At 59.8% G+C, this 27,125-nt stretch overlaps 1 protein-coding gene across 9 annotated transcripts in view; it reads right to left on the reverse strand.

Moving 5' to 3' along the window:
- The window catches only part of BAIAP2 (BAR/IMD domain containing adaptor protein 2), a 40,904-nt gene extending 19,739 nt beyond the window's left edge, over window positions 1–21,165 (reverse strand). For all 9 annotated transcript variants that reach the window (XM_033076566.1, XM_033076565.1, XM_033076569.1 and 6 more), the window contains exons 1-6: window positions 21,059–21,165; window positions 14,367–14,442; window positions 12,644–12,730; window positions 1,435–1,496; window positions 1,102–1,173; window positions 305–442 (exon numbers count right to left, since the gene is read on the reverse strand). In XM_033076566.1, the coding sequence (XP_032932457.1) occupies window positions 305–442; window positions 1,102–1,173; window positions 1,435–1,496; window positions 12,644–12,730; window positions 14,367–14,442; window positions 21,059–21,130 (507 nt within the window). In that variant the 5' untranslated portion in view covers window positions 21,131–21,165. The remainder of the gene's footprint in view (window positions 1–304; window positions 443–1,101; window positions 1,174–1,434; window positions 1,497–12,643; window positions 12,731–14,366; window positions 14,443–21,058) is intronic.
- Window positions 21,166–27,125: the final 5,960 nt, after the last annotated feature.

A 27,125-nucleotide genomic window follows, 5' to 3' on the forward strand; every position in this document is an offset into this window, starting at 1 on the left:
GCTCTGATTCACCGCAGCCGCCCCCGGCGCCGCCCCCGCCGCAGGGGGAAGGGGCTCAGGCACAGAAATCACACACAGAACACCCAGGGACGACGGATCAGGGATTCAGGATCCCTCAGGGCCATTTGTGAAGGCAAAGGGTGACAGCAGCTCCAGCCCCTCTCTGCCCTGTGCCCGTGGGAACAGCCCGTTCACATCCCAGCAGAGCTGAGCCCCTTCCCCTAAAGAGAGCAGCAAATCCTTGCCCAGGGTTTGGCAAACACCCCCTGGTGTCCCCCAGCCCGTGCTGTGTCCCCAGCCCTACCTGCAGCTCCTTGTCCGAGTATTTCTGGGGGTTCTTGCTGCCCTGGCTCTTCTTGCGAAGTTTCTTCAGCTCTGCCTGGCACTTGTCCAGCGAGTCCCCCTTGCTCCTCTGCTCTGTCTGGTATTTCTTCAGCGCAGCCTGGAAGCCACAGGAGAAAGTTCTGAGCCTTGGCTGCAGCTCCTGCTGCCAAGGGGGGACAGGAGCCAGCAGAGCCCCTGGCAAGGGGGGTTCCCAGAGAGCAAACAGGGGACAGTGCTGTGCATGGTGACGTGTGTGACACCAGGGACCAGGGAACTGGGGCTGGCATGGCAGGGATGGCATGGCAGGGTTTGGGGACACCCAGGGACCCCAGCAGGGATGGGGGACACCCAGGGACCTCAGCAGGGTTTGGGGACACCCAGGGACCCCAGCAGGGTTTGGGGACACCCAGGGATCCCAGCAGGGTTTGGGGACACCCAGGGACCCCAGCAGGGTCTGGGGACACCCAGGGATCCCAGCAGGGTTTGGGGACACCCAGGGACCCCAGCAGGGTTTGGGGACACCCGGGGATCCCAGTAGGGTTTGGGGACACCCAGGGACCCCAGCAGGGCTTGGGGACACCCAGGGACCACAGCAGGGTTTGGGGACACTCAGGGACCCCAGCAGGGTTTGGGGACACCCAGGGACCCCAGCAGGGTTTGGGGACACCCGGGGATCCCAGCAGGGTTTGGGGACACCCAGGGACCCCAGCAGGGTTTGGGGACACCCAGGGACCCCCGAGGCCAGGGCTGTACCAGACTCACACACACAGAACTCACACTCAGGTACCGGGAGTCCAGCTCCACCTTCTGCTCCAGCTGCGTCAGGAGCTCGTTGTGGAAGGACTTGAGCTGCAGGGAGAAAGAAAAACACACAGAGCCATTGGGGAGCTGTGATGGCACCGGGGAGGGCACCAGAGCAGGGCTGCACAGGCTGAGAGCAGCGAGGGACGGGCTCAGAGAGGGCCCAGCAGGGCTGAAGAGGATGCCTGAGCAATGCTGAGCCTTTGGAGCTCAGCAAATCCACACCAGAGGGGCTGGTGTCATCTGGACAAGGCACAGGAAAGCTTTTTGCACCACCAGGGACCCCAATATGCTGGGCAGGGCACTCACCATCTCCTCCAGCTGGTTCTGGATCTGCCTGTGCACCTCTGCCATCTGGAAGAGCACATCCCCTGCAGAGACAGGACAGGGAGGGTGTGAGGGACACCAGGGACACCCCGGGGCTGGGGCAGGCAGCACCTGCTGGTGAGGAGAGGTCCCCAGCCAGAGCCAGGGGGGCTCCTGGAGATCCCCCTGTGCCCACCTTTGGGGAGCTGCAGCGAGCCAGAGCCCACCTGAGCAAACAGGTGAGCCCTGAGGGGCAGGAAGGGCAGCGAGGACGAGGGCAGCCCTTGTTCCCAGCACAGGGACAGGGACAGACACAGCCCTGGCACTCAGAGCAGGTCACAGCTAAGCCCTGGGATCCATCCCCCTGCAGCCAAGGAATCCCAGCTCTGCTCTGCCACTTCCTTTCATTTTTCTCTTGCAGTGCAGGACTGCAGCCCCACGCCCAGCGCTGTTCCTGGAGGAAGGGCTGTGGCTGTGGCTGCAGCCAGGCTCACACAGGAGCATCTTTCAGGAACACAGCCAGCACTGAGAGCCCTGTCTCTGGATCAGAGCGAGCCTTGGGGACAGCCCAGCTCTGTCAGCTCTTTCCAGGCCTGACTTTGGAAGCTTTTCCTTCCAGCACGGCAGATTTTAGCGTCCCAAGAGGCTCCCAGCCTCTGTGGAGCTGTTTGTAAATGACAGCCAGCACCTCACCGGGCCAAGGGAACGGCTGGGACGCTCTCCCCATGTCCCCCCATGTCCCTGGGCACAGGGACCATGTGCCAGCTGAGTGTCAACACCCCCAGCTGACCAGGAACAACCTGCCTGGACATTGCTTTGCCCTCCTGGCTGGAGCAATCCGTACTTTGCACCACACACCGTGTCTCAAACCCTTCTGCAAACATTAAAATCCGAGCCCTTGGCAGGACCAGCCCCTGTGCTGCAGTGCTGTGACACAGGCTGGTGGCAGGGCCAGCGTCCCTGGGTGCCCCAAGAGAGCAGCAATGCCCAGGGATCCCCACCAAGCAGGGGTGAGCAGATGGGAGCTGCAGCTCTGCCCCTGCAGAGGAGGGCACGGCGTGCCCACACTCCCACCCAGCCAGCCGTGCCTTTTTCAGGCTGTCCTGCAGGTGCTGAGCCCTCCCACACGGCCAGCACACCCATCTGCAGTGTCACACTCAGCAGGGACAGCCAGGCAAGGGGTCACCAGCGCCAGGACACAGCTCCTGCTCGGGCTGCCACAGCTCAGGGGTGCCTGAATTCCACTGGCTCACACGAGGGGCTGTGCCAGGGTGGCAGTGCCAGGGTGGCAGTGCCAGGGTGGCAGTGCCAGGGTGGCTCTCTCATCATTCCCAAAGCTCACACCACCCCTGTCCCTCTCCCTTCCCGTCTGGCTGCAGTGCAAATCCCGGGAATGTTGGACAGGGACTCTGGCCACTGTCACAGAGCGGGGACTGGGGCACCCAGAAATGACATCCCTGTCCCCAAATGCAGCCCTGGGCTCTGCAGAGGGCTCTGCACGTTGCTCTCCTGGGAGCTGGCAGGTTCCCAGCAGCCAGGGCGGCTCGTGGTGCACTCTCAGCACTGATATCCATCTCTTGGGTTTGGTTTCTCCTGCACTGCCACCCCCTCAGCTCCTGCTGGGGCCTTCCAGCCCCACATCAAAGGCAGCAGGGCACGGAGCCCTTCCCACAGCACAGCCAAGGGACTCTGCTGTCCCCCAGCACAGCCTGGCTGTGTCCCAGCATGGCCAGGACACTCTGCTGTCCCCCAGCACAGCCTGGCTGTGTCACAGCCCTGCCAGGACACTCTGCTGTCCCCCCAGCACAGCCTGGCTGTGTCCCTGCATGGTCAGGGCACTCTGCTGTCCCCCAGCACAGCCTGGCTGTGTTCCAGCATGGCCAGATCACTCTGCTGTCCCCCCAGCACAGCCTGGCTGTGTCACAGAGCAGCCAGGGCACTCTGCTGTCCCCCAGCACAGCCTGGCTGTGTCCCAGAGCAGTCAGGGCACTCTGCTGTCCCCCCAGCACAGCCTGGCTGTGTCCAAGAGCGGTCAGATCACTCTGCTGTCCCCAGCACAGCCTGGCTGTGTCCCAGCATGGTCAGATCACTCTGCTGTCCCCCAGCACAGCCTGGCTGTGTCCCAGCATGGTCAGATCACTCTGCTGTCCCCCAGCACAGCCTGGCTGTGTCCCAGAGCAGCCAGATCACTCTGCTGTCCCCCAGCACAGCCTGGCTGTGTCCCAGAGCAGCCAGATCACTCTGCTGTCCCCCAGCACAGCCTGGCTGTGTCCCAGCATGGCCAGATCACTCTGCTGTCCCCCAGCACAGCCTGGCTGTGTCCCATCATGGTCAGGACACTCTGCTGTCCCCCAGCACACACACAGGGTGGCAGGAAGGCAGCTGGACGCCTGCCTGGAGCCTCCTCAGCTTCCCCCAGAGCCTCTCCCCAGCTCCAGGCTCCCCAGCAGGATCTGAGCTCGATCCCCCAAAGCAGCAGCAGGGTGTGAATTCCCTCAGTGCTGCACACCCTGGGCTGCTTCACAAAATCCCACCTGGGACTGAGACATCACCCCAAACCCAGCCCAGGGGTGAAGTTAAACTCTGACTAAGGGATACCACGGTAGCTGGAGAGCCTAAATAATCCAAAATTCGACTTGGAAAAGAATCTGGGGGCTGTGCCAGGGGTTCCACGGTGAAATTTCGGGGTGGCAGCACAGGGCTGGGGTGGCAGCACAGGGCACACGCCCTGGCAGCAGCACAGCCACCCACGCCAGGGGCGTTGTGCATCAGCTGCCAGAGGAATCTGTAAATAAAACACCTGAACTGCACCGTGCAGCAGCACAGGAGCTCGCTGCGAGCCAAAACACACATCCTGCAGGTGAGGGAGCCCCGGGTGAAGCATCTCAGCTACACCCAGAGCTACAAACAGAGCGGGGCCGGGGCAGGAGGCTGAGCAGGGAGCTCTCCTCTCCTCTCCCCTCCCCGCAGGATGCCGAGCAGGAGGAGCTGCTGCCGGGGCTGACTCACAGTATCGCTCTGGGAGAAGAACTGCGGGAGCTATTGTGGCCCTTCCCTTCCACACCCAGCCCACAAACAGGCAAACAGGTTGTTCCACATCCCTCCCATCCCTGCTGGCAGCACGGCAGCAGCTGCCCCTCCAGAAGGTGAAGCAGTGGGAACCCAGCTCTCAAGGGTTGGCTTTGGAGCTGTCACAGATTCAAGGTTATTTTTTTACTCCCCCTCTAAAACAGGATGTGGGTCATTTCTAGCAGAAATACCAACTATGCATTAACCAAGATTGCTCAGAGCCAGAAGCTGTGCAGGCTGCAGCAGCCCAGGCTGTCCTGGTGCCCAGACCACATCCCTGCCCCAGCTCCTGGGCCAGGACTTGGGCACATCCCCCAAAAACCAGCCAGAGTAACCCTGCTCACACAACAGCTGGGTGCTGAAGAGCTGCAGCCAAATTTGAGGCAAAAACCAAACGTGGGGAGAGGTGGTGCTTGGGGGGCACAGTTTAATTGGGCTCAGTTTAACGGGGTTCAGTTTAAGAGGGCTCAGTTTATTGTGGGCTCAGTTTAAGGGGCTCAGTTTAATGGGGCTCCGTTTAATTGGGCACAGTTTAATGGGGCACAGTTTAAGGGGGCTCAGTTTATTGTGGGCACAGTTTATTGTGGGCTCAGTTTAGTGGAGCTCAGTTTAATGGGGGGCTCAGTTTAGTGGAGCTCAGTTTAATGGGGGGCTCAGTTTAGTGGAGCTCAGTTTAATGTGGTACAGTTTATTGTGGGCACAGTTTAAGGGGGCTCAGTTTAAGGGGGCTCAGTTTAAGGGGGCTCAGTTTATTGTGGGCACAGTTTAAGGGGGCACAGTTTAATGGGGCTCAGTTTAAGGGGGCTCAGTTTATTGTGGGCACAGTTTAATGGGGCTCAGTTTAATGGGGCTCAGTTTAAGGGGGCTCAGTTTATTGTGGGCACAGTTTAAGGGGGGCTCAGTTTAATTGGGCATAGTCTAAGGGGGCTCAGTTTATTGTGGGCACAGTTTAATGGGGCTCAGTTTAATTTGGCACAGTTTATTTTGTGGGCACAATTTAATGGGGGGCTCAGTGGGCTCAGTGGTCCCCAGTGCCCCCAGCCTGCCCCAGGCTCACAGAGCCAGCTCAGAGCAGCTCCCCAGGGCCAGGGAGCCCTTCCAGCCCAGCCCAGGCTCTGCTGGTGCTGCTGCTCCTGTGGCAGCTGGGAAGATCCGTGTGTGCTGGGAGGGAGAGGAGTGTGGGGAAACAATCAGCTTCTCCTCGCTGACTCATCCCTTTCCTCTCTCTCCACAAGGGTTTCACTTCTGCCAGCCCCGGAGGACTGGGCCATGTGCTGATAATTCATCAGGCACTGTCAGCGCTGCTCCAGCCCCGCCTGGCACAGCTCGAGGCGTTTCCATTTGCTTTTTAAGAGTAAAGGGAAAAGCAGAAGCTTCCCAAGGCACCCCAGCCTGGGTTCCAGCTCCCTCAGCTGCCACTGACCCTGTCCCCAGGGCAGCAGAGCCTGGCATGTTCTGTGCCCCACAGTCCTGGATCTGTACCAGGGGCAGAGCCCAGTGAGCCCCCAGGGCTGTGGCAGGAGCTGCACTGGTGGCACTGGTTAATTAATTCAGCACTGGTTAGTTCAGCACTGGTTATTTCAGCCCTGGTTAATTCAGCCCTGGTTAATTCAGCACTGGTTAATTCAGCACTGGTTATTTCAGCCCTGGTTAATTCAGCACTGGTTAATTCAGCACTGGTTAATTAATTCAGCCCTGGTTAATTCAGCACTGGTTAATTAATTCAGCCCTGGTTAATTCAGCCCTGGTTAATTCAGCACTGGTTAGTTCAGCACTGGTTAATTCAGCACTGGTTAGTTCAGCACTGGTTATTTCAGCACTGGTTATTTCAGCACTGGTTATTTCAGCACTGGTTAATTCAGCACTGGTTAGTTCAGCACTGGTTATTTCAGCACTGGTTAATTCAGCACTGGTTAGTTCAGCACTGGTTAATTCAGCACTGGTTAATTCAGCACTGGTTAATTCAGCACTGGTTAATTCAGCCCTGGTTAACTCAGCGCTGGTTATTTCAGCACTGGTTCATTCAGCACTGGTTAATTAATTCAGCACTGGTAAATTAATTCAGCACTGGTTAACTCAGCCCTGGTTAATTCAGCCCTGGTTAATTCAGCACTGGTTCATTCAGCACTGGTTAATTAATTCAGCCCTGGTTAATTCAGCCCTGGTTCATTCAGCACCCTCACACTGCCCAGCCTGGCCACACATGATCCCATCCCTGCAGCAGCTCCAGATGGGGAGTAAACACCTCCAAGACCTGGAGCTGGGCACACACCCAGCCAAAATCCTCCTCAAACCTGCCAAGCCCCCTAAAACCCCTCTGGAACCTGCCAAGCCCCCCAAAAACCCCTCCTGGAACCTGCCAAGACCCCAAACCCCTCCTGGAACCTGCCAACCCCCCCAAACCCCTCCTGGAACCTGCCAAGCCCCCCCAAACCCCTCCTGGAACCTGCCAAGTTCTCCAGAACCCCTCCTGGAACCTGCCAACCCCCCCAAACCCCTCCTGGAACCTGCCAAGCCCCCCCAAACCCCTCCTGGAACCTGCCAAGCTCCCTAAAACCCCTCCTGGAACCTGCCAAGTTCTCCAGAACCCCTCCTGGAACCTGCCAAGCCCTCCAAACCCCTCCTGGAACCTGCCAGCCTCCCAGTGCTGGTGGCTGGCAGAAAGCAGCCCATGGGCACTCACAGCACCCCTCCATCCCCCCAAAAAGAAGGAGCATCCCTGCAGGATCCTTGCAGGCACAGAGCCAGGGCACACAGCAGGTGGGAATCCTGAAGTTGTCACCAGCAGCAGGGAAGGTGCAGCCCAGACGTGGCACACATCTGCCACGTTTGGGAGCCCCAGCCAGGCCACCTGCTCCTCACAGATGCTCCTTCCCAGCCCTGCAGCTCCACACACCCAGCGTGGGTGACAATGAGCCCTGGCCACTCCTGGTGGCAGGGGTGGAGGCAGCAGGAAAGCCCCAGGAAGGTTTCCAGGGCATTGTTTTGTGTTTCTGCACCCTCAGCAAGCCCATTCCTGCAGCTTCCTTCTTCCACCAGCACAGAGCTGTCACCCACAAGTGCTGAGGGCCTCGCTAAGCCCAAATTTAAACCCAAATTTAAAGGATCACCCAAAAGATCTCGGCTCCCAGCCAGGAGCTCACCTCCACAGCAGGGCCATAAATCACAAGGAGATATTTCCTGGAGCTCTGGGCACTGCCCTGGGTGGCTCCCAGGGGACACCAGCAGCTCTGCTGGTCCCAAATCCCCCAGAGCCAGCACAGCTCCAGCAGGGCGACCTTTGGCACTGTGGGATCTATATCTGCACCTCCAGGAAGCATCTACCCAAAACAACCACAAATCCAATTACCAGATTAATCCCTGCTCCCAGGGGATCTGCTGCAGCACAGAACATCCGAGCAGACCCTGCAGCTGCAGGGGACAGCCCCTGGATCCCTGAAGTGCCCAAAATCAGGGCTTGGAGCAAGCTGGGATGGTGACAATCATCCCTGCTCCGGGCAGGGGTGGAGCTGGATGAGCTGCAAACTCTCCCCCGAGCCACCAAGGTGCCATTTCCCGATTTCATTGTGGGAATAAAAATCCATCATGTGCCAGGGGCTCCTTTCAGCTCCACAATGGCTCGGGAATTGCTGCCTGTGCTGCCCTGCCACAGCCTGGGTGACATCAGCCAAGGGACCTCCCAGAAACAAAACGCACAAAACGCACCTGGAGCAGCTCCCTGCAGGCGCTGCCCAGCCCCACACCCCCGGGGAATCTCCTCCTCCGGCAGAAAACCCCTTCCCACGACTCTGCCATGGCCCAGATTGCAGCAAGGACAAAAGAAATGACATCTTGAGCAGCATCCAGGGGACCAGGCAGGAGCTGGGCTGGGGCCAAAGGCACCTGAGGACTCGTGCAGGAGGCTGGAGCTTCGTGGAAGGGGCTACAAACCTTCCCTGATCACACACAGAGCAGCAAATCCTCCCTAAATCCGCTGCCCAGACACCACGGGGGGAAGAGCAGCCCAAGGAGCCTCTCAGGGGAGCTGTGGGCACAGCCCAGACCCCAAATGTGCAGCAGGGCACAGAGCAAATTCACCCTGCACTGGGACCAGGAACAGCCCAAAGCCAGCTCTGCACACCCCAAACACAGCTCTGCACACCCCAAATTCAGCTCTGGGGTCAGGAACACCCCAACCCTGCACTGGGACCAGGAACACCCCAAACCCTGCTCTGCACACCCCAAACCCTGCTCTGCACACCCCAAACCCTGCTCTGCACACCCCAAACCCGGCTCTGCACACCCCAAATTCAGCTCTGGGGTCAGGAACACCCCAAACCCTGCTCTGCACACCCCAAACCCGGCTCTGCACACCCCAAATTCAGCACTGGGGACAGGAACACCCCAAAGCACGGTTCTGCAGACCCCAAACCCAGCCCTGCACACCCCAAATTCAGCTCTGGGGTCAGGAACACCCCAAACCCAGCTCTGGGGTCAGGAACAGCCCAAACCCAGCCCTGCACACCCCAAATTCAGCACTGGGACCAGGAACAGCCCAAACCCTGGCTCTGCACACCCCAAATTCAGCACTGGGGACAGGAACACCCCAACCCTGCACTGGGACCAGGAACACCCCAAACCCAGCCCTGCACACCTCAAATTCAGCACTGGGAACAGGAACACCCCAAAGCACGGTTCTGCAGACCCCAAACCCAGCCCTGCACACCCCAAATTCAGCACTGGGGTCAGGAACACCCCAAACCCAGCCCTGCACACCCCAAACCCAGCTCTGGGGTCAGGAACAGCCCAAACCCAGTTCTGCACACCCCAAACCCAGCTCTGCACACCCCAAATTCAGCACTGGGACCAGGAACAGCCCAAACCCAGCTCTGGGGTCAGGAACACCCCAAACCCAGCCCTGCACACCCCAAACCCAGCTCTGCACACCCCAAATTCAGCACTGGGGACAGGAACACCCCAAATCCAGCTCTGCACACCCCAAATTCAGCACTGGGGACAGGAACACCCCAAAGCACGGTTCTGCAGACCCCAAACCCAGCCCTGCACACCCCAAATTCAGCACTGGGACCAGGAACACCCCAAACCCAGCTCTGCACACCCCAAACCCAGCTCTGGGGTCAGGAACAGCCCAAAGCCAGCTCTGGGGTCAGGAACAGCCCAAAGCCAGCTCTGCACACCCCACATTCAGCACTGGGACCAGGAACAGCCCAAACCCAGCCCTGCACACCCCACATTCAGCACTGGGGCTCAGCCAGAGCCCAGCCCTGCAAACTCAGCCCCAGAGCTGCTCAGAGCAGGGCACTGCTGCTGTTCTTGTGGCCACTTCTCCATTCCCAGGCGGGATTATCCCGTCTGCACAGCTCCCAAAATCTGATGGGGAATTCAGAAAACATGCAGAGTGCCCAGCAGCCCCAGGGCTGGGGCCAGAGCAGGCTCAGGGGCTGCCTCAGGACCCCTCCTGTGCCACAGAGGACACCAGGGCAGCTCCCAGCTCAGGTGGGGGCTGGCCAAAGAACAATTCTCTCAGATTTTTGTCCGTGGAGGCTGGGCAGGTGAGCTGCAACCCTGACCAAAGCATCCCAGGGGCTTGGCTGGCATCTTGAAGCAGTTTTCTCTATAAACTCATGGAAGAAAATCCCACTCGGGGAGGGAGCTGGGGGCACAACATGAATGGAAGCAGCAATTAAGAGAATTCCTGTTTATTGTTCTAAAATGCATTCCCCAGCCCTGGAGGTGTCCCAGGCCAGGCTGGACAGGCTTGGGGCATGCTGGGATGGTGGAAGGTGTCCCTGCCCTGGCAGGGGGGCTCTGGGGGGGTTTTGAGGTCCCTTCCAGCCCAAACCAGGCTGGGATGCTCTGAAATAACCCAGAGCCCCTTTCTGGCACTATCAGCACTCCCAGGCCGGGCAGTGATAAGGCAAAGGTGTTCCCAGGAAAAGCTGCAGTCCTGCTGAGCACAGCCCCGGGCAGAGCCCTTCTCAGCCCCTGTTTGCACATCTCTGGGAGGGGGCTGTGTCCCAGCTCTTATCAGCTCCACTGAGCTGCAGCCAGAAATTTTATCTCAACTTTCTCCAGCCCGGAGCAGCTGCCACAGCAAACATCAGCAGAGCAGGAGGCTGAGCTGCCAGGAGCCTCCCTGGGATGTGTCCACAGCAGCAGCAGGGATTTGGAAACCTCTGAAACCCCAAAACAGCCGAGGCACACGTGGGGACACAGCACCAAGGACTTGTCCCCAGGCCCAGGTTTGAAGTGTGAGCAAACCTGGAGCTGCTCTGGAGAACAACCAGGGTGGGGGGGTCCCCATCCCTGCCCCCTGAGCCCCAAAATCCCCTTGCAGGAGGGCAGAGCTGCCCCAGAGAGGCTGAGGCAGCTCCTCGCAGGCTCTGCAGCACACAGGGCTCTTTGTTTTATTTATTAAACAGAAGCAGATTGCTCCAGGCAGCTTTAATCCACGACTCGGTTTCCATAGACACTTTACTGCTTTCCCAGCACAATTCTGAGGCTGCAGCAGGGCTGGGGGGAGCGGGGTCTGACACCAAACCCGGAGCCCAGGGGCTGCTCCCGGACTCCTTCAGCCTTTAGAGTCGTTTCAGCTCAAGCTCTCTGTTAATTGCCTGCCCCGGAGAGATGCTTTAATGAGCACTTTGCTGAGGCAGAGCTGCGGGAGGGATGAGGGAGGAGGAGGAGGAGGAGGGGTTCACCTGGGACTGCACTGACACCAGAGCAAGCCCCAGCTCAGTCCATGAGAGCCTTAACAAGGGGGAGCATCCCAGGGGGAGCTGGGGGGGACACCTGGAACCATGGGGGAGTCACCTCACACCATGGGGGGAACTCAGGAGGACACCTGGAACCATGGGGGGAACTGGGGGGAACACCTGGAACCATGGAGGGAACTCAGGGGGACACCTGGAGCCATGGGGGGAACTCAGGGAGACACCTGGAACCATGGGGGGAACTGGGGGGGACACCTGGAACCATGGGGGGAACTCAGGGGGACACCTGGAACCATGGGGAGAACTCAGGGGGACACCTGGAACCATGGGGGGAACTCAGGGGGACACCTGGAACCATGAGGGGAACTGGGGGGGACACCTCACACCATGAGGGGAACTCAGGGGGACATCTGGAGCTATGGGGGGAACTGGGGGGGACACCTGGAACCATGGGGGAGTCACCTGGAACCATGGTGGGGACTGGGGGGGACACCTGGAGCTATGGGGGGACCTGGGGTGTCACCTCTGTGAGGAGGGAGGGCACAGGAGGATGTCTGGGCAATAGGGACACTGCCAAAGCAGCTCCCAGGGGATTTACTGGGGAAAGCAGTGTGGGAAAGGGGAAGGAGGCAGCGTCACAGCTCGTGATGTTTGCCATGGATTGGGCAAACAGCAATCCCTGGGCACAGGGAGGCTCCAGCAGGGCAGAGCTGCTGCAGCAGGGCAGGGGTGACCCCACAGCACAGCCCCAAAATGTGCTGCTGCTCCTTCACCAAGTGAGCAAAACCACCCTGAAACTGCTCTCCAAAACCACTGAGAGCACCAGGAGCTCCAAACTGCATCATCAGTAAATACAGGACACAGAGACAAGGCAGGAGCAGCTCCACACTGAGCTCCTCTCCCAGCAGCACCGAGGATCTGCCCCACTCTGGGCTGGGGATCTGCTGCACTCTGGGCTGGGGATCTGCTCCACTCTGGGCTGGGGATCTGCCCCACTCTGGGCTGGGAATCTGCTCCACTCTGGGCTGGGAATCTGCTCCACTCTGGGCTGGGATCTGCCCCACTCTGGGCTGGGGATCTGCCCCACTCTGGGCTGGGATCTGCCCCACTCTGGGCTGGGGATCTGCTGCACTCTGGGCTGGGGATCTGCCCCACTCTGGGCTGGGATCTGCCCCACTCTGGGCTGGGGATCTGCCCCACTCTGGGCTGGGATCTGCTCCATTCTGAGCTGGGAATCTGCCCCACTCTGAGCTGGGATCTCCTCCACTCTGGGCTGGGAATCTGCTCCACTCTGGGCTGGGAATCTGCCCCACTCTGGGCTGGGAATCTGCCCCACTCTGGGCTGGGAATCTGCCCCACTCTGGGCTGGGAATCTGCCCCACTCTGGGCTGGGATCTGCAGCTCCCCTGAGCAGCAGCCTGGGGACTTACCCAATTCTTTGGATCCTTGGCTTTCACTGGCCAGCTCTCCCATCTTCACCAGAGCATCAAAGTACCCTTTTGCTGCGTATGTCATGCCTAAAAAGCACCAAAAAACGGAGGTGATGTTCTCCTCCCTGCTGCTGGAACTGCTGGGGCACTGAAACAGGCATTACCTCAAAGGGCTGAACCCCACAGCAAACAGGAAAAGAGAGCACAGAAGGCTGGAGCAGTGAGATTATGGGGTAATTTAGGATTAAAAAAGGTACGTGCAGGACTGTGCTGGCTTTCATTGCAGGGCAAGCATCAGGCTGCTAATGCTGCTCAGAGAAATCGCTGCGGAATAATTGAATATCACAGACTTTCATTATAGTTCAGCCTTGTTTGTTGACATTCCAGCTACACACTTGACTCTAATCAGATAAGCAGGGGGTTTCCTCTAATCACAGAACACGCTGTACAGCCCCAGCTCCAGCCTCCCAGCGCTGCTCTGCTCTGCCTGCTGGGCTCTGCCCTCCCTGCAGCCGCCCCCCAGCTCGGGCTCCGAGGATGAGCCAAGCTCAGAATCACAGCAACATCCCTGTCCCAGCAGGGAGGTGGGAAAAGCACAACCCCAGAGATCACACTGCCTGTCCCCAGTGCCATGTGGGACAGCACAGAGCCACCTCCCAGGTAAGCACAGCTGAGTTACCAGGAGAATATTCCAGAAGAATGAACAGAAATCACAGTCCCAAGGGTAGGCAGCTCTTATCCCTGTCAGACCCTCCCTTCCCACCCCCAGACCATGACCCTCAGGAATTTCTGGGCAAGCAGCTGCTTGTGAGGTGCCCTGTGCCCCTTCCCTGGGTCAGAGTGCAGAGCACTGGACCGGGCACTTCCCACCACGGCTGGGTGAGCCATTAAACCCCAGTTCAAACCAGTGCTCAGAGCTGGCAGGACGCTGTGTCCAGGGCACCTGGGAACAGGGGGAGGGATTAAAAATCTCATGGAAACAGCCCTGGGCTTGTGGGAAAGAAAAGGAGCAGCAGGCAGGGAGCAGGAGCAGCCATCCTCCCAAAGGTCGGGTCCCAAACCCCAGCACTGCAGGGCAGGAGGCACCAAAGGGCTTTTCCCTGCTGGTGAAGGTGATGAGAGACTCTGCCCCACGGGCATCTGCACTGGGATCATTCCAAAATCAAATCCAGGAGACTCGTGCAGCTCTGAAGGGAGCAGAGCCCTCCCTGGAAAAACACAGCCCTGGGTTGAGCAAAGCTTAAAGCTCCTCAAAAAGCAGCTGGGGAGGGCCCAGGCAGAGCACAAAGCCAGTTTAAGTTAAAATAGTCCATTTTGGGGTTTAATCAGTTCCTGGCTTCCTTTTGATCCCTTAAATCTGCACCTCCCTAATGGCTCCCAGTAGGGTCCTGCATTCCCACTCAGGAGCTGCCATCGAGACTTTCAGGCTTTTCCCTTCATTCTTCTGGGCAATTTAAACATTTCATAAACACCTCTTTAAACAAAGCTGAAAATCTCAATTCTCCATGTTTTAAACAAACATTTGGAGATGAACTGTTTGGAGATGTGTTTTGTCATCCTGCATTTTCTCCCTGGAATCCCTCCCACACCCATGGCCTTGCACATCCCAAGTGGTCCAAGAATCCTCCCAGCTCCTTCCCAACGAGAACAAGAACAACGATTTTCCACAAAAAGCAAAGGTTTTCTGCTGTCCCCCCTCCCTGGCAGCCCCAGGGTCACTTACTTGCTAAGGCTTTTTCATAGGTCTTCCCCATAGAAATGAAATTCCTGAGGCTGGGGTTGAACTGCTCCATGATCGTCTAAAGGGAAGAGAACAGGGCTGGGATTAGCAGGGCTGGTGGGACGGGAACAGCTCCACGCTCAACTCTGCCCTGACACACACAAAAAGAGCAAAAAAAAAACCCTCCCAGCTCCCTGGAAGGTGCCCCAGGATTCTCCCTCACCCTGCAGCTCCCCTGAGGAAGAACAAGCTGGGATTGAGGGGCCCAGCAGGAGACACTCCCCCAGGAGAGGAAAGGGAATGCTCCAACCAGAAAATGATCAGATGTGGCAAAAATCACCATAACAGCAATGGCAGGGGCAGTTTGGGGCAGCCCAGCCCAGCCCAGCCAGGAGGTGACCCAGGAGCTGGCAGGAGGGGCTGGAGAGCAGAACTGCAGATGTGCAGAATTGCAGATGTGCAGAATTGCAGATGTGCAGAACTGGAGCTGTGTAGAACTGCAGATGTGCAGATGTACAGAATTGCAGATGTGCAGATGTGCAGAATTGCAGATGTGCAGATGTGCAGAATTGCAGATGTGTAGAACTCCAGATGTGCAGAAGGGCAGATGTGCAGAAGGGCAGATGTGCAGCCAGGAGTGAGGCAGAGCAGAGCCCCCAGCACCCCCTGAGCCCTGCAGGAACCACAGCTGGGTGTCCCTGGGCTCTGCCCTCTGCCCAAGGGCTGGGCTGAGCTCCTGCCCCGCTGCCAGGCTCGGCTCAGCGGGGGGAGGAATAATCGGATCAGGGAGCAGGAGAAGGGCTCTTTGTGTGCCCTGCCTGCCCCCCTCACCCCAGCACCGACCCCAGCCCAGCCCTGGCACAGGCACAGCTCCATTCCCTGCTGGCATCCTCGGGATCCAATTCCAGCCCTGAGCTGATCCCAATTCCCTGCCCCACCTTGGGGACACCCTCCCACCAAGGTGTCCCAGAAATCGGAGCTCAGAGCCCGGCAGTGCCTGAGCAGGGATGCTCAGAGGGATGCTCAGGGACATTCCTGCTGGGAACGGGGGCTCTGCACCCCCGGGCTGCTGGCACAGCCCCACCCGGGCAGAGGGAAGACAGGCAGACACTCACAGGCAATAAGCTGATTAAGCATCTGTCACCTCATCTGAGGCTGCCCCAACACTATAAAGCTCATTTTCTGCCTGAGGCATTTTTATCCCGGTTCCTGCTGCCCGGTCCTTGAGTCTGACAGCTGAAATTTCTGCACACACGAGTGCAGGGCTTGGGCAGAGCCTCCCTGGCTCCAGCCAGCCCCGTTGGGATCCCCTGGGCAGGACTCTGGGGCACCCATCAGAGGGGTGACACCAACCCAGTGCTGGCACTCGAGCAGAAATCTGTTAATCCTTGCAGCCTGAGGATGGCTGCAGGGTCCCCACAGCCTGTCCCCAGCAGCTCCCAGCCACAATGCAAGGGACAGGAGATGATTGACGAGGCTAATGAGGAGCTGCCCCGCTAATTAGGGCTGCAGGCCAGCGAGGCAGGGCCCCTGGAAGGTGTTTTGGGGCAGCTCAGAGCAGTCTGGTGGATGTGCTCAGCGTGCAAGGGGAAAATGAACCTGTAGCAACAAGCCAGGTGCTCTCCAACGTGCAGGAGACAATTGCACAGGAGTTAATTGCCAGCGGTGAGGATTGCTCCATCCTGCCCACACCACCTTGAACTCCAGCCCCAAATCTGCCTGAGAGCTGCTGGAGGTTGGGATCAGTGCCCAGGGCAGGGACAGGGGCACAGACACGTCCCCACGCCTGGCACAGCCCCTGGACCGCGCTCCAGCTCAGCCTGAGCGCTCTGAGGCTGAGCAGCTTTTCAGCAGCAGAAATGTTGGCAGGATTTCTGCAGGGAGGAGATTTTTTTCGGCGGTTTGCAGGTTCAGAGCAGTGTTTGTGTACGGGGATGTGCACAGGGATATGTAAATAGTGCGATTTTCTCAGCAGTGCCCGTGTAAACACATCGTCCTGAGCACGAAACCCAGGGAATTAATGATGGAACAGGATCCAAAATTCTGCACATCCTGCCCAAACCAGAGGGAATCAAAGCACAGCCCAGCCCTGGCACTGCTCAGGGCAGGTCCTGCTCCCCACTGATGCACAAGAGACGTTTTAAAGCAACAAATAAAGAGATAAAAGCCCCCAACGGGTCTCGTGGAGCGGCTGGAGGAGCGGGAAGGTGACTCTGTGCTGGCCAAATAAAATTCACCAACCCCCAGGAGGAAGTTTGCTGAAAGTGAATGTTTTTAAAACATTGTCTGGAGCCTCCAACAAAAACAGCCTGGCAGGATGAGAGCAGTGAAAAGGGCTCCTCACCCCAGAGATAAAAATAGCTTTTTCCAAGCCTTCCTCTCACTGCCAGGGTGGGAAGGGAAGGTGACTCCAGAGCCTTCACACCCCCCTCCAGGTGAGAGCCAAGGAGAGATCGTGGGAAATGAACGGATTTGTGCCATGGGATGGCTCAGCAGCATCACCCCTCAGAGGCAGGGAGGGGCTGGAGCTGCTCCAGGCAGCACAGGGAGAGGGGTGAGGGGTCTGGCAGGGCTGACCCCACAGCAGAGCCCAGCCCAGGTTTGCAGGAATATTCAGTAACATGGTGGCAGCGAAATCAAATCTCATTCTCCCCAAATTCTGCCCCCTCAGCAGCACCCACAAGTTGTTTGCCTTCCATGGGCTGCCTGGGCAGAGTTCAGAAAAACACAGACACAAAACCTGGCAGCCAAGGGTTGAAAGGGCTTTGCTTTGTTCCACTGCGCTGAATTCCCTGGGTAATACCACTCAGCTCCCCGGGATTGGCACGGCTTTATTCAGCTGCCAAAAATGAAACTAATGCAAAGCACAAGGTCTCCAGGACACGGCCCTGCTCCCTTTGGTGGGGGAAGAGGCAGCAGAAACAAGGTCCCTTTTCTCTGTCCACACTCCAGACACAGCCAGCCCATAAATCAGCCCATCAGGAAAAGTTTAGAATCACGGAAAAGAATAAAATACCCAGGGCTGGAAGGAGCCCACAAGTGGAAATCCAGCTCCTAAATCCTAAGTTTAAGTCCCACTGGAGCTGGAAGTGGACGTGGCTCAGGCAAAGCTCCCAACACATCCCTGGAAGGGCTCAAAAACCTCAGGATGTGGCACCTGGGACGTGGCTCGGTGGCCCTGGCAGTGCTGAGGGATGGGTTGGTCTCTGAGGGCTTTTCCAACCTTCTCCAGGATTTTGTGGCTCCCTGCAGGGCTGGCACTGCACGGGGACTGTCCATGGGTGACCAGGGGACTCTCCTGCCACTGCCACGCTGCAGGAACAGCTCAGCTCAAAGGAAGTTTTGTGTCTAAATGGGTCAGCCCTGCTCCAGGAGCACCTTCATCATTTTGCTATCAATATTTAATGCCCAGCAAAGCCCAGAGCTGCCTCCTCCATCACAGCTTGTCCTGCCCAGCACCATCAGGAGCAGCCCTGGGGATTTCAAGAGCCAAGTTTCTGTCAAGAAGGAGCCTGGCTGGTAAAATCAGGGAAAAAGCCAGTCCCCATCTAAAGGTTTTTAGTTTCTCCTGGCTGTCATGCCAGAGGATGAGGGGACCCAAGTGTCAGGACAAGAGCTCTGAACACCTTTGTATGGGGGTCTGGGTTTGAAGAGAACTGGGGTGAGGATGCACATGGGGCACAGAGCACCCAGAACACCCAGCAGTGCAGGGCAGGGCCATCCTGGGCTGGGATCCCCCCTGAGGGGCCAGCAGGGTCCCCACAACCCCCCCAGAGCCCTGGCACCGAGGGGCTCAGCCCCAGAGCAGCTGGGAGCTCTGCCTGCCCCGGGCCAAGCACTGAAACCTCAGCCAGGAGCAGGCTGAGCACAGGAGAGCTCAGAGCTCTGGGGAGCAGCACCCAGCCCAGCCGGGCTCTGGGACACCCCTGGCAAGGCAGGAGCTGCTTCCCAGCCCCTCAGCATCCACCTGGCTGCAGGTGCCCATCCCCAGGAGGCCAGGAATGCTCTCCCAGCCCCTCAGCATCCACCTGGCTGCAGGTGCCCATCCCAGGGAGCCCAGGAATGCTCTCCCAGCTCAGAGCCCTCGATGGCAGCGGTGCCACCGTCCCTGGCACGCTCAGAGCCCCAGGCTGGGCTGCAGGAAGGCTCAAGGCAGGGAGCAGAGACAGCAGGGAGCACAGATGGAATTTGGGGTGCCACAGGCTGGCTCCTTCCTCCTCTGCCACACACAGCAAAGCAGCCTCAGCTTCCCCCCTGAACCACCTGAGGAAGAATTGCTCCCATCCCTCTGGGCCTGGAGTGAGGAGCAGAGGCTGTGACACCACAAAAACATCGATTACAGCTGATGGGGAGCAGAGGAGCCCCGGGAATCCTGTCCACCTTTCTGCACCACAACCCAGCTTCAGCTCAGGGTGTTGTCAGGCAAACAGCTCCTCAAACACAGAGCTACTCACACACCACTGCAAACCCATCTTCCGCATGAAAAAACGGCTTTAAAATGAAATGGAGGTTGGGCTGCGAACGGCAATAATCTCATCTGGCAGGAGGAGACAGAGCTGTCTTCGGGGGAAGGAAGAATTGCCAGTCCCTGCTTTCTGCAAAAAGACAATCGGGAGCGAGGGACGGGCAGGAGGGAGCAGAGGAGGTGCCAGCCCGGTCCGGGCTCGGGGCAGAGCCCAGCTGTGCCCCACGCCGGCTCCTGCGGTGAATCAGCAGCACCAAAGGTGGGATCACGTTGGCGGAAGGTGCCAGCAGCCTCCGTCTCCCTCTGTAATTACTCCCCGTGTGTAGGCAGCTGCCTGTAGTGGCAGCATCGGCTCGGGGGCGGCTGACAGCTCCTCCACCAGCTCATTAGCACAGTCACTCCGAGGGTGAGCGCTGCTTCTGGAAAACCATGACAATGGGCTCCCCGAGCAGAACGCCTCGGGAGAGCCGGAGCGGTGCCTGGCACGGGAAATGCCGGGACGGGCACGGGAGGAGCAGAGCCAGGGTCACCGAGCCAGCCTGGCACCCGCGGGCTGGGGCATTGTCCCCTCCCTGGGCATTGTCCCCTCCCGGGGCATCGTCCCCTCCTTGGGCATCGTCCCCTCCTTGGGCACCGTCCCCTCCTGCCCATGGCAGCGTTCAGGCCAGAAAACCAACAGGGATTGAAGCACCGGGACTGGTTTTGGATTCTGAGCCTCCAAAGCTTAAGGAGATCCAGCAGAGCCCAGTCTCCAAGCCCCGGCTGTCCCGCTGGGCTCAGGGTGGCCAAAGTCCCCAAGGGAGCAGGGACACGCCAGGTTCCTGAGGCACCACACACCAAACATCTCCAGAGGCCAAGAACAGCAGTGTTGGCTTCAGGGAGCCTCTGCTCACCACAGGGAACACAACCAGAGCCAGGAGCATCCTCCTGCAGCTCCCAGACTGATTTTGGGAGAACCCACCAGATTGTCCCCAGTTCCATCTTCCCATCCCCTGCAGCTGCTGGCACTGGCAGCTCCCAAGGGACCGAGGTGCTCATGGACTGGGGGACACCTGTGGGCTCCCCCCAAGCCCTGGTGTGGCTGTTGGGGCCAGGGCACCCCCAGCCCCTCTGCCCCGGGGTCAGCAGGAGCTGATGGAGCTCGGGGCCGAGGGCTCTGCTCCGGCTCCAGCCAGGGAACAGCTGGACCAGTGCTCAGCCCTCAGCCCTCGTTTTTTGGGAGGATGGGCCCCACTCCAGAGCACGTGCAGGGACAGCACCGACTGCCCTGCACCCTGCAGGGCTGTGCCCGGGGAGGTGGTGACCTGCTCCCCAAACCCGTCATTAGCCCGTGCTTCCAGGGCTACGCACCTCAAACAACAACTGAGTCACGGCTGCTCCCTGCCCCTGTCCCCAGCAGGGCCAAGGCACAAACACCGGGAACACCCTCGGTGCCAGCTCTGCCTGGCAGGGTGGGAGGGAGCCCAGAGACCACAGCAAAATGTCACCAAGACTCCGAGTAGCCAAGATTTCGGGTGCCACAGCCCTGCCCGAGCAGCTGTTACACACCAGAACCTCCAAAACCAGGACTTGAGAACTTCACAGCCTCGGTACTTTTTGTACTACATTCCTTTTTTTTTTTTTTTTTTCCCTGCTCTGTGCTCCCAGGTAACTCAATCCAAGCCCTTAAATCACAGGAAATCGTGCAAGCTTCCCAGTTTAACAAACGACATCCTGCGTTACACGTTCGGCTACAGCAGTTTCATTAGTCTCGGTCTCAAGACCCAGCAGAGCAGAAACCGCTTCCTTCGGCTGGAAATCAAACCACACCAATTGTTGCATTTTCTCAGGACACCGGGAGCAAAGCAGAAAGGAAACACGGAGAGAGATTCCCGAACTCCGGGGGATGGGGGAGGCTCTGCTGGCTCTGCTGTGTGCAGAGCGGGGCTGCCCCGCTCCGGGGTGATGCGGGGACAGCGCTGCCCACGCCGGGACCGGGCATCCCCGGGGTGCCAGGCGGGGTTCGGGGGAGCCGGCCGAGCCTCGGGGGAGCCGGCCGAGCCTCGGGGGAGCCCCTCACCCCGTGCTGGCCCCGGTCCCGGCTCCAGGAACATCCCCGGAGCGGCCCCGGCCGCGCCCCGCGCCCGCTCTGCCCCCGCGCGTCCCGGGGAGGGGAAATCCAATAATGAAAATAACTCCGAGAGCAGGAAAAGGGCGAGACGCGGCCGCCGGGCACCTGTTGCGGACCCACCTTGTAGACATTCTCGGTGAGGCGGTGCACCTCCTCGGAGCGGGCCATGCCGGGCGGGCCGGGCAGCACCATGGGCGGCGGTGCGGGCGCGGGTGCGGGAGCGGGCGGAGCCGGGCGCGGGGACAGCGCGGAGCGGTGGCAGCGGAGCCTTTTATCAGCTCCCCGAGGCCGTGCCCGCCCCGATCCGCCCCGGCCAGCCCCGCACCGCCCCGGCCAGCCCCGCGAGGAGGAGCCGGCCCGGCCCGGGGCTGGCAGGAACGGGAGGGATGCTCCGCGCTGTGCCTGCCGTGCCACATCCCGTGCCCATTCCCCGTGTCCATTCCCCATATCCATTCTCCATTCCACGGCCCTTCACACTCCGTGCCCCTCCTCCACCCCATTCCTCATCCCACACCCCATAACTCACCCCACACTCCTGCCACACCTCCCCACACTATCCCCAAATTTACCCCATTCCATGTCCCACATCCCTGAGCTGCCCCACACCGCAGCCCCCGCTGTGCCCCCAGCCTGGGCTGTGCTCCATCCCCAGCCTGGGCTGTGCTCCGTCCCCAGCCTGGGCTGTGCTCCGTCCCCAGCCTGGGCTGTGCTCCGTCCCCAGCTGGGCAGTAGGGATGGGTGAGGAGCAGTCGGATAGGGAAGAGCAGCCTGTGGTTTATGGGGTGTTGGGAAAGGGGGTGCACATTGCCCAGGAGAGCAGAGGTGGGGTGAGCCATCACCAGCATGCACAGTTTGGGGTGCTCAGCCCAAGGGACACTGGCTGTGGCCAGCCAGGAGAGCCAGGATTCCCTCGGGGGCTCCTGCCAGAGCTCCCGGCTCTCAGGTCCCTGTGGGACATCCCTGTGCTTCCCTGTCCTTCCCATCCCTCGGGCAGTGACTGTCACCCTGTGCTGAGGGACACGAGGAGCAGGGCCCTGCCCTGGGGCCAGTGGCCCATCCCTGTCCCCTGCCTCGCTGTCCTCCAGAGCTGTGGTTCAATGGAGCCTCGTGGCCAGGCTGAGCCCTCCTCTCCCTCCTCTCTGCTGTGAGAAGCAGTGGAGCCGCTGAGGCTGTTATTTTCCATCACATCCATCAATTCCGAGAACGAGGAGCCCAGGTCAATACTCGGTCCCAAACCTCTCATGGCTGTTCCCTTCCCGCTCTCCCTCCCAGCCCTGGCACCGAGGCCACCCCCAGCAGCCGCTCCCTCCTCCTGCATTTGGGTCCCATTTTGGCTTCTCCCTCAGAGCTTCCACACTCCAAAGAATTTACAACCCCTGGGAAGGATTTTTCTCATGTGTCTGGAGTGACCAGTTAACCCTTTCCCTGCAGCAGCAGTGTGACCAGGGGAGCAGGGCTGTCCTGGAGATGTTCCCAGGGAAATGCTGGGACACCCCAGTGCCACTTTCCTTCTCCATCCCACGTGTCCAGACCACAGGGACACACTCCCCCAGCCAGACACCAGCACCTGGCTGCCTCTCCAGCGCTGGTGGAGGATTCAGGATCGAGCATCCAGGAGTAGAGTGCCTCTCTCTGCATCTCCATCTCCTTATTTTTAGTCACGTTATGTAAGTTCTTCGCTACGTCATGGATGTGGGGGGTTCTTGCATCTAATTCCAGTGTGACAGCCCAGCAATTCAAACAAGCTGTTCCTCTGGTGAGGAAGATAAAAGGATTTGTAATTTCTGATAATAAAAGAGGCCTTTTGGGACGGCCCTCAGAGAATCTCTTCCATCCAGGCCTGCTCGCAGACAGCCGCTCCACTTTCCTCCCGTGTTCTCCTTCTCCTCATCCCCGGAATCTGAGCGCTGAAATCCTTTCTCCCTCCCATCTCCCCGCTCCTGGAGCGGCTCCATGGCTGGAAGCAGCCAGGGGAGTTCATTTCCCCGCAGCCAGAGCCACATGGAGCGAATTATCCTGGTCCTGGCTCCTGCCGTGCCCCAGCTCGGAGCTGCCCGGGTTTGCACCGCGCCCGAGCCCCGCAGCCTCCCGCAGCTCCCTGGGAATTCTCAGCAGGAAAAACCTGCCTCTGCCGCGTGCCGTAGCGTTCGCTTTGATTGCCTTTTATTTATTTTTTTTTTCCTCCCCCCTCCCCGGTTGCTGCTCGCCGCCTTTTTGCCGGGGTGATTCACTCCCCGGGGCTCGGCGGCAGCTGGAGCGTGCCCAGGGTAACCATGGTGCCAGGGCTCCCTGGGGCACCTCAATCCTCCTCCTTGGGAAGGCAGGACCCTCCGGCAGCGTGGGGAGAGCCAGGCTGGAACAGCGGTGGGATGAGCAGGGACAGCCCCGGGGATGGCACAGCCCCGGCCCCGAGCGCGGCCACCCCGGGGTGACACCGCGGCCACCTCCAGCCCCGGGTGGAGCCGAGTTGCTGTGGCAACAATAATTTATGTAATCCACCCCGCTCGGCTGCAGGTGTGGGGAGGAAATTGTGCTATTTTCGAAGTTTCATTAGGTTCCTTCTTAATTAGCAGCGTGGCATCGCTCCAGCGCTCCCGGCCGGGTCACACGCCTGGCACAGGGACGGGACAGGGACAGGGACAGGGACAAGGGATGGCCGGGACAGGGACAGGGGATGGCCGGGACAGGGACAGGAGAGGACAGGGACAGGGACAGGGACAGGGACAGGGACAGGGACAGGGACAGGGGAGGGCAGGGACAGGGACAGGGACAGGAGAGGGCAGGGACAGGGACAGGGGAGGGCAGGGACAGGGGAGGGCAGGGACAGGGAGAGGGACAGGGGAGGGCAGGGACAGGGACAGGGGAGGGCAGGGACAGGAGAGGACAGGGACAGGGGAGGGCAGGGACAGGGACAGGGACAGGGACAGGGACAGGGACAGGGACAGGGACAGGGGAGGGATGGCCGGGAGAGGGACAGGGACAGGGGAGGGATGGCCGGGACAGAGACAGGGACAGGGACAGGGACAGGGACAGGGACAGGGACAGGGGAGGGATGGCCGGGACAGGGACAGGGACAGGGACAGGGACAGGGACAGGGACAGGGGAGGGATGGCCGGGACAGGGACAGGGACAGGGGAGGGATGGCCGGGACAGAGACAGAGACAGGGACAGGGACAGGGACAGGGACAGGGGAGGGATGGCCAGGACAGGGACAGGGACAACCCAGGGCAGCGGTGATGTCCGAGGGCAGTGACAGCAGCTGCTCCAAGGGACGGTTCGGGCCAGCAGCCCCTCCGTGCTCCCAGCTTGGGGACACTCCCTGGGGACACTCCCTGGGGACACCCCCTGGGGACACCCCCTGGGGACACTCCCTGGGGACACTCTCCCTGGGGACACCCCCTGGGGACACTCTCCCTGTCCCCAAAATGCCGCCCCAGTGGCAGCAGGGCCAGGGAGGGAGGTGCTGCCCAGGGAGGGGAACACGGCACTGCGGGGTCACCGGGAGCTGCCACGTGCTCAGGGACTCAGGAAGCCTCTGGTGACACGGAGAGAGGAGAAATCCAGGTGGGTTGGAATTCCTGGTGTGTTGGAGTGGGACGTGACACTGGACCAGGCCGAAGGAGTCGCCTCCATCTCCATCTCCATCTCCATCTCCATCTCCATCTCATCTCCATCTCCATCTCCATCTCCATCTCCATCTCCATCTCCATCTCCATCTCCATCTCCATCTCCATCTCCATCTCCATCTCCATCTCCATCTCCATCTCCCTCTCAGTCCTGCTGGCTCTCCGGCAGCCCTTGGCTCTCTGGCAGCCCTTGCTCTCTGCTCCTCCTGTCTGGGTGTGCTGAAGGGTCAGGCGTGTGTGCCCGAGTGTCACCGTGTTAATGAGATTCCCAGGAGCTGCCTGGCCTGGGCAGATGGATTCTCCATCGGAGCCCTGACATCACTGCGAGCCCTCCCTGGGCTGTGTCAGGAAGTTTTCATTTCTAAAACAATCTAAACGTGATTTTTCTGACATCTGGGGGTCACCGGGGAATTGGCCAGGTGGGTTTGAGCCAAACCAACCCCCCATGAGCACAGGATGTGTTTTCCCTGAACTCCTCACTCAGTTCTGTCCCTGCCCTCCTCGGGGGCCCCTCCTCGACCCCAGGCTGTCCCCCCACTTCCTTCTGAGCACCTCATTAAGGAGCTGGGCCAGCAAACCCCACACCAGCACCAGCCTTGGAGCATCCTCCCAAGCTCAGCCTCACTCACAGGATTCCAGCAGGTGCCTCGAACTGGCAGTGAGCAGGTTTAGGTTAAATATTGGGAATAAATCCCTCCCTGTGAGGGTGGGGAGGCCCTGGCACAGGTTTCCCAGAGAAGATGTGGCTGCCCCATCCCTGGAAATGTTCCAGGCCAGGCTGGACAGGGCTTGGAGCACCCTGCTCTAGCAGAATGTCCCGTGAGCTTTAAGGTCCCTTCCATGATTCTGTCACTGCTGGTGCTGGAGGGAGCTGGTCCCTGAATCATCAGGGGGTCAGGATTTAGCAGCTGTCCCTGCCTTGGAGATGTCCCCTGCGTGTGCCAGCAGCTCCCAGCAGTTAAATCCCACTGGAAAACCCAGCAAAGCCTTTTATTGGGGATTAGCCAAGGATGAACAATCCGGGCCCCCACTGTGCAGGGTGGGAGCTGCAGGGCTGGATCCAGCTCCTGCTCCAGCCATTCCCAGCTCCTGTTCCAGCCATTCCCAGCTCCTGTTCCAGCCATTCCCAGCTCCTGCTCCAGCCATTCCCAGCTCCTGCTCCAGCCATTCCCAGCTCCTGTTTCCAGCCATTCCCAGCTCCTGCTCCAGCCATTCCCAGCTCCTGCTCCAGCCATTCCCAGCTCCTGTTTCCAGCCATTCCCAGCTCCTGCTCCAGCCATTCCCAGCTCCTGCTCCAGCCATTCCCAGCTCCTGCTCCAGCCATTCCCAGCTCCTGTTCCAGCCATTCCCAGCTCCTGCCTCCAGCCATTCCCAGCTCCTGCTCCAGCCATTCCCAGCTCCTGGATCCAGCCATTCCCAGCTCCAGCCATTCCCAGCTCCTGCTCCAGCCATTCCCAGCTCCTGCTCCAGCCATTCCCAGCTCCTGTTTCCAGCCATTCCCAGCTCCTGCTCCAGCCATTCCCAGCTCCAGCCATTCCCAGCTCCTGTTTCCAGCCATTCCCAGCTCCTGTTCCGGCCATTCCCAGCTCCTGCTCCAGCCATTCCCAGCTCCTGCTCCAGCCATTCCCAGCTCCTGTTCCAGCCATTCCCAGCTCCTGTTTCCAGCCATTCCCAGCTCCTGCTCCAGCCATTCCCAGCTCCTGCCTCCAGCCATTCCCAGCTCCTGCTCCAGCCATTCCCAGCTCCTGGATCCAGCCATTCCCAGCTCCAGCCATTCCCAGCTCCAGCCATTCCCAGCTCCAGCCATTCCCAGCTCCTGCTCCAGCCATTCCCAGCTCCTGTTTCCAGCTATTCCCAGCTCCTGCTCCAGCCATTCCCAGCTCCTGCTCCAGCCATTCCCAGCTCCTGGATCCAGCCATTCCCAGCTCCAGCCATTCCCAGCTCCAGCCATTCCCAGCTCCAGCCATTCCCAGCTCCTGCTCCAGCCATTCCCAGCTCCTGTTTCCAGCTATTCCCAGCTCCTGCTCCAGCCATTCCCAGCTCCTGCTCCAGCCATTCCCAGCTCCTGCTCCAGCCATTCCCAGCTCCAGCCATTCCCAGCTCCTGCTCCAGCCATTCCTGCTCCAGCCTTTCCCAGCTCCTGCCTCACACTTGGGAGAGTGACCCTCACAAAGTGGGGAGGGATGATTTCACCGGGGGAAACTGAGGCACGACACAGTACCTGGCCTCTCATCATCCCAGGGTTTCCCTAATCCCATTGGAAGCAGCTCCTGGGCACGGCTCCAGCAGGACAAGCTGCTGTGTCCAGGGATCGGGGGACAGTTCTGCCCCTGATGTGACACACGTGTCACTCTCGGCTCGGAGCGCCTGGCCCTGCCCATGGCCAGGGCAGCAGAGCCTGGGGACGGTGTGTCCTCCCTGGGGACGGTGTGTCCTCCCTGGGGACGGAGTGTCCTCCCTGGGGACACTGCTGGCAGCCCCAGAGGGACCCCAGGACCCCTCAGCTCCCAGTCCTGCATCCTTGGCTGTGGGATCAGAGACGGGGACACTCCGGGTGCCAG

This window comes from Catharus ustulatus, chromosome 20 (assembly GCF_009819885.2).
Source record: "Catharus ustulatus isolate bCatUst1 chromosome 20, bCatUst1.pri.v2, whole genome shotgun sequence".
NCBI lineage: Eukaryota > Metazoa > Chordata > Aves > Passeriformes > Turdidae > Catharus > Catharus ustulatus.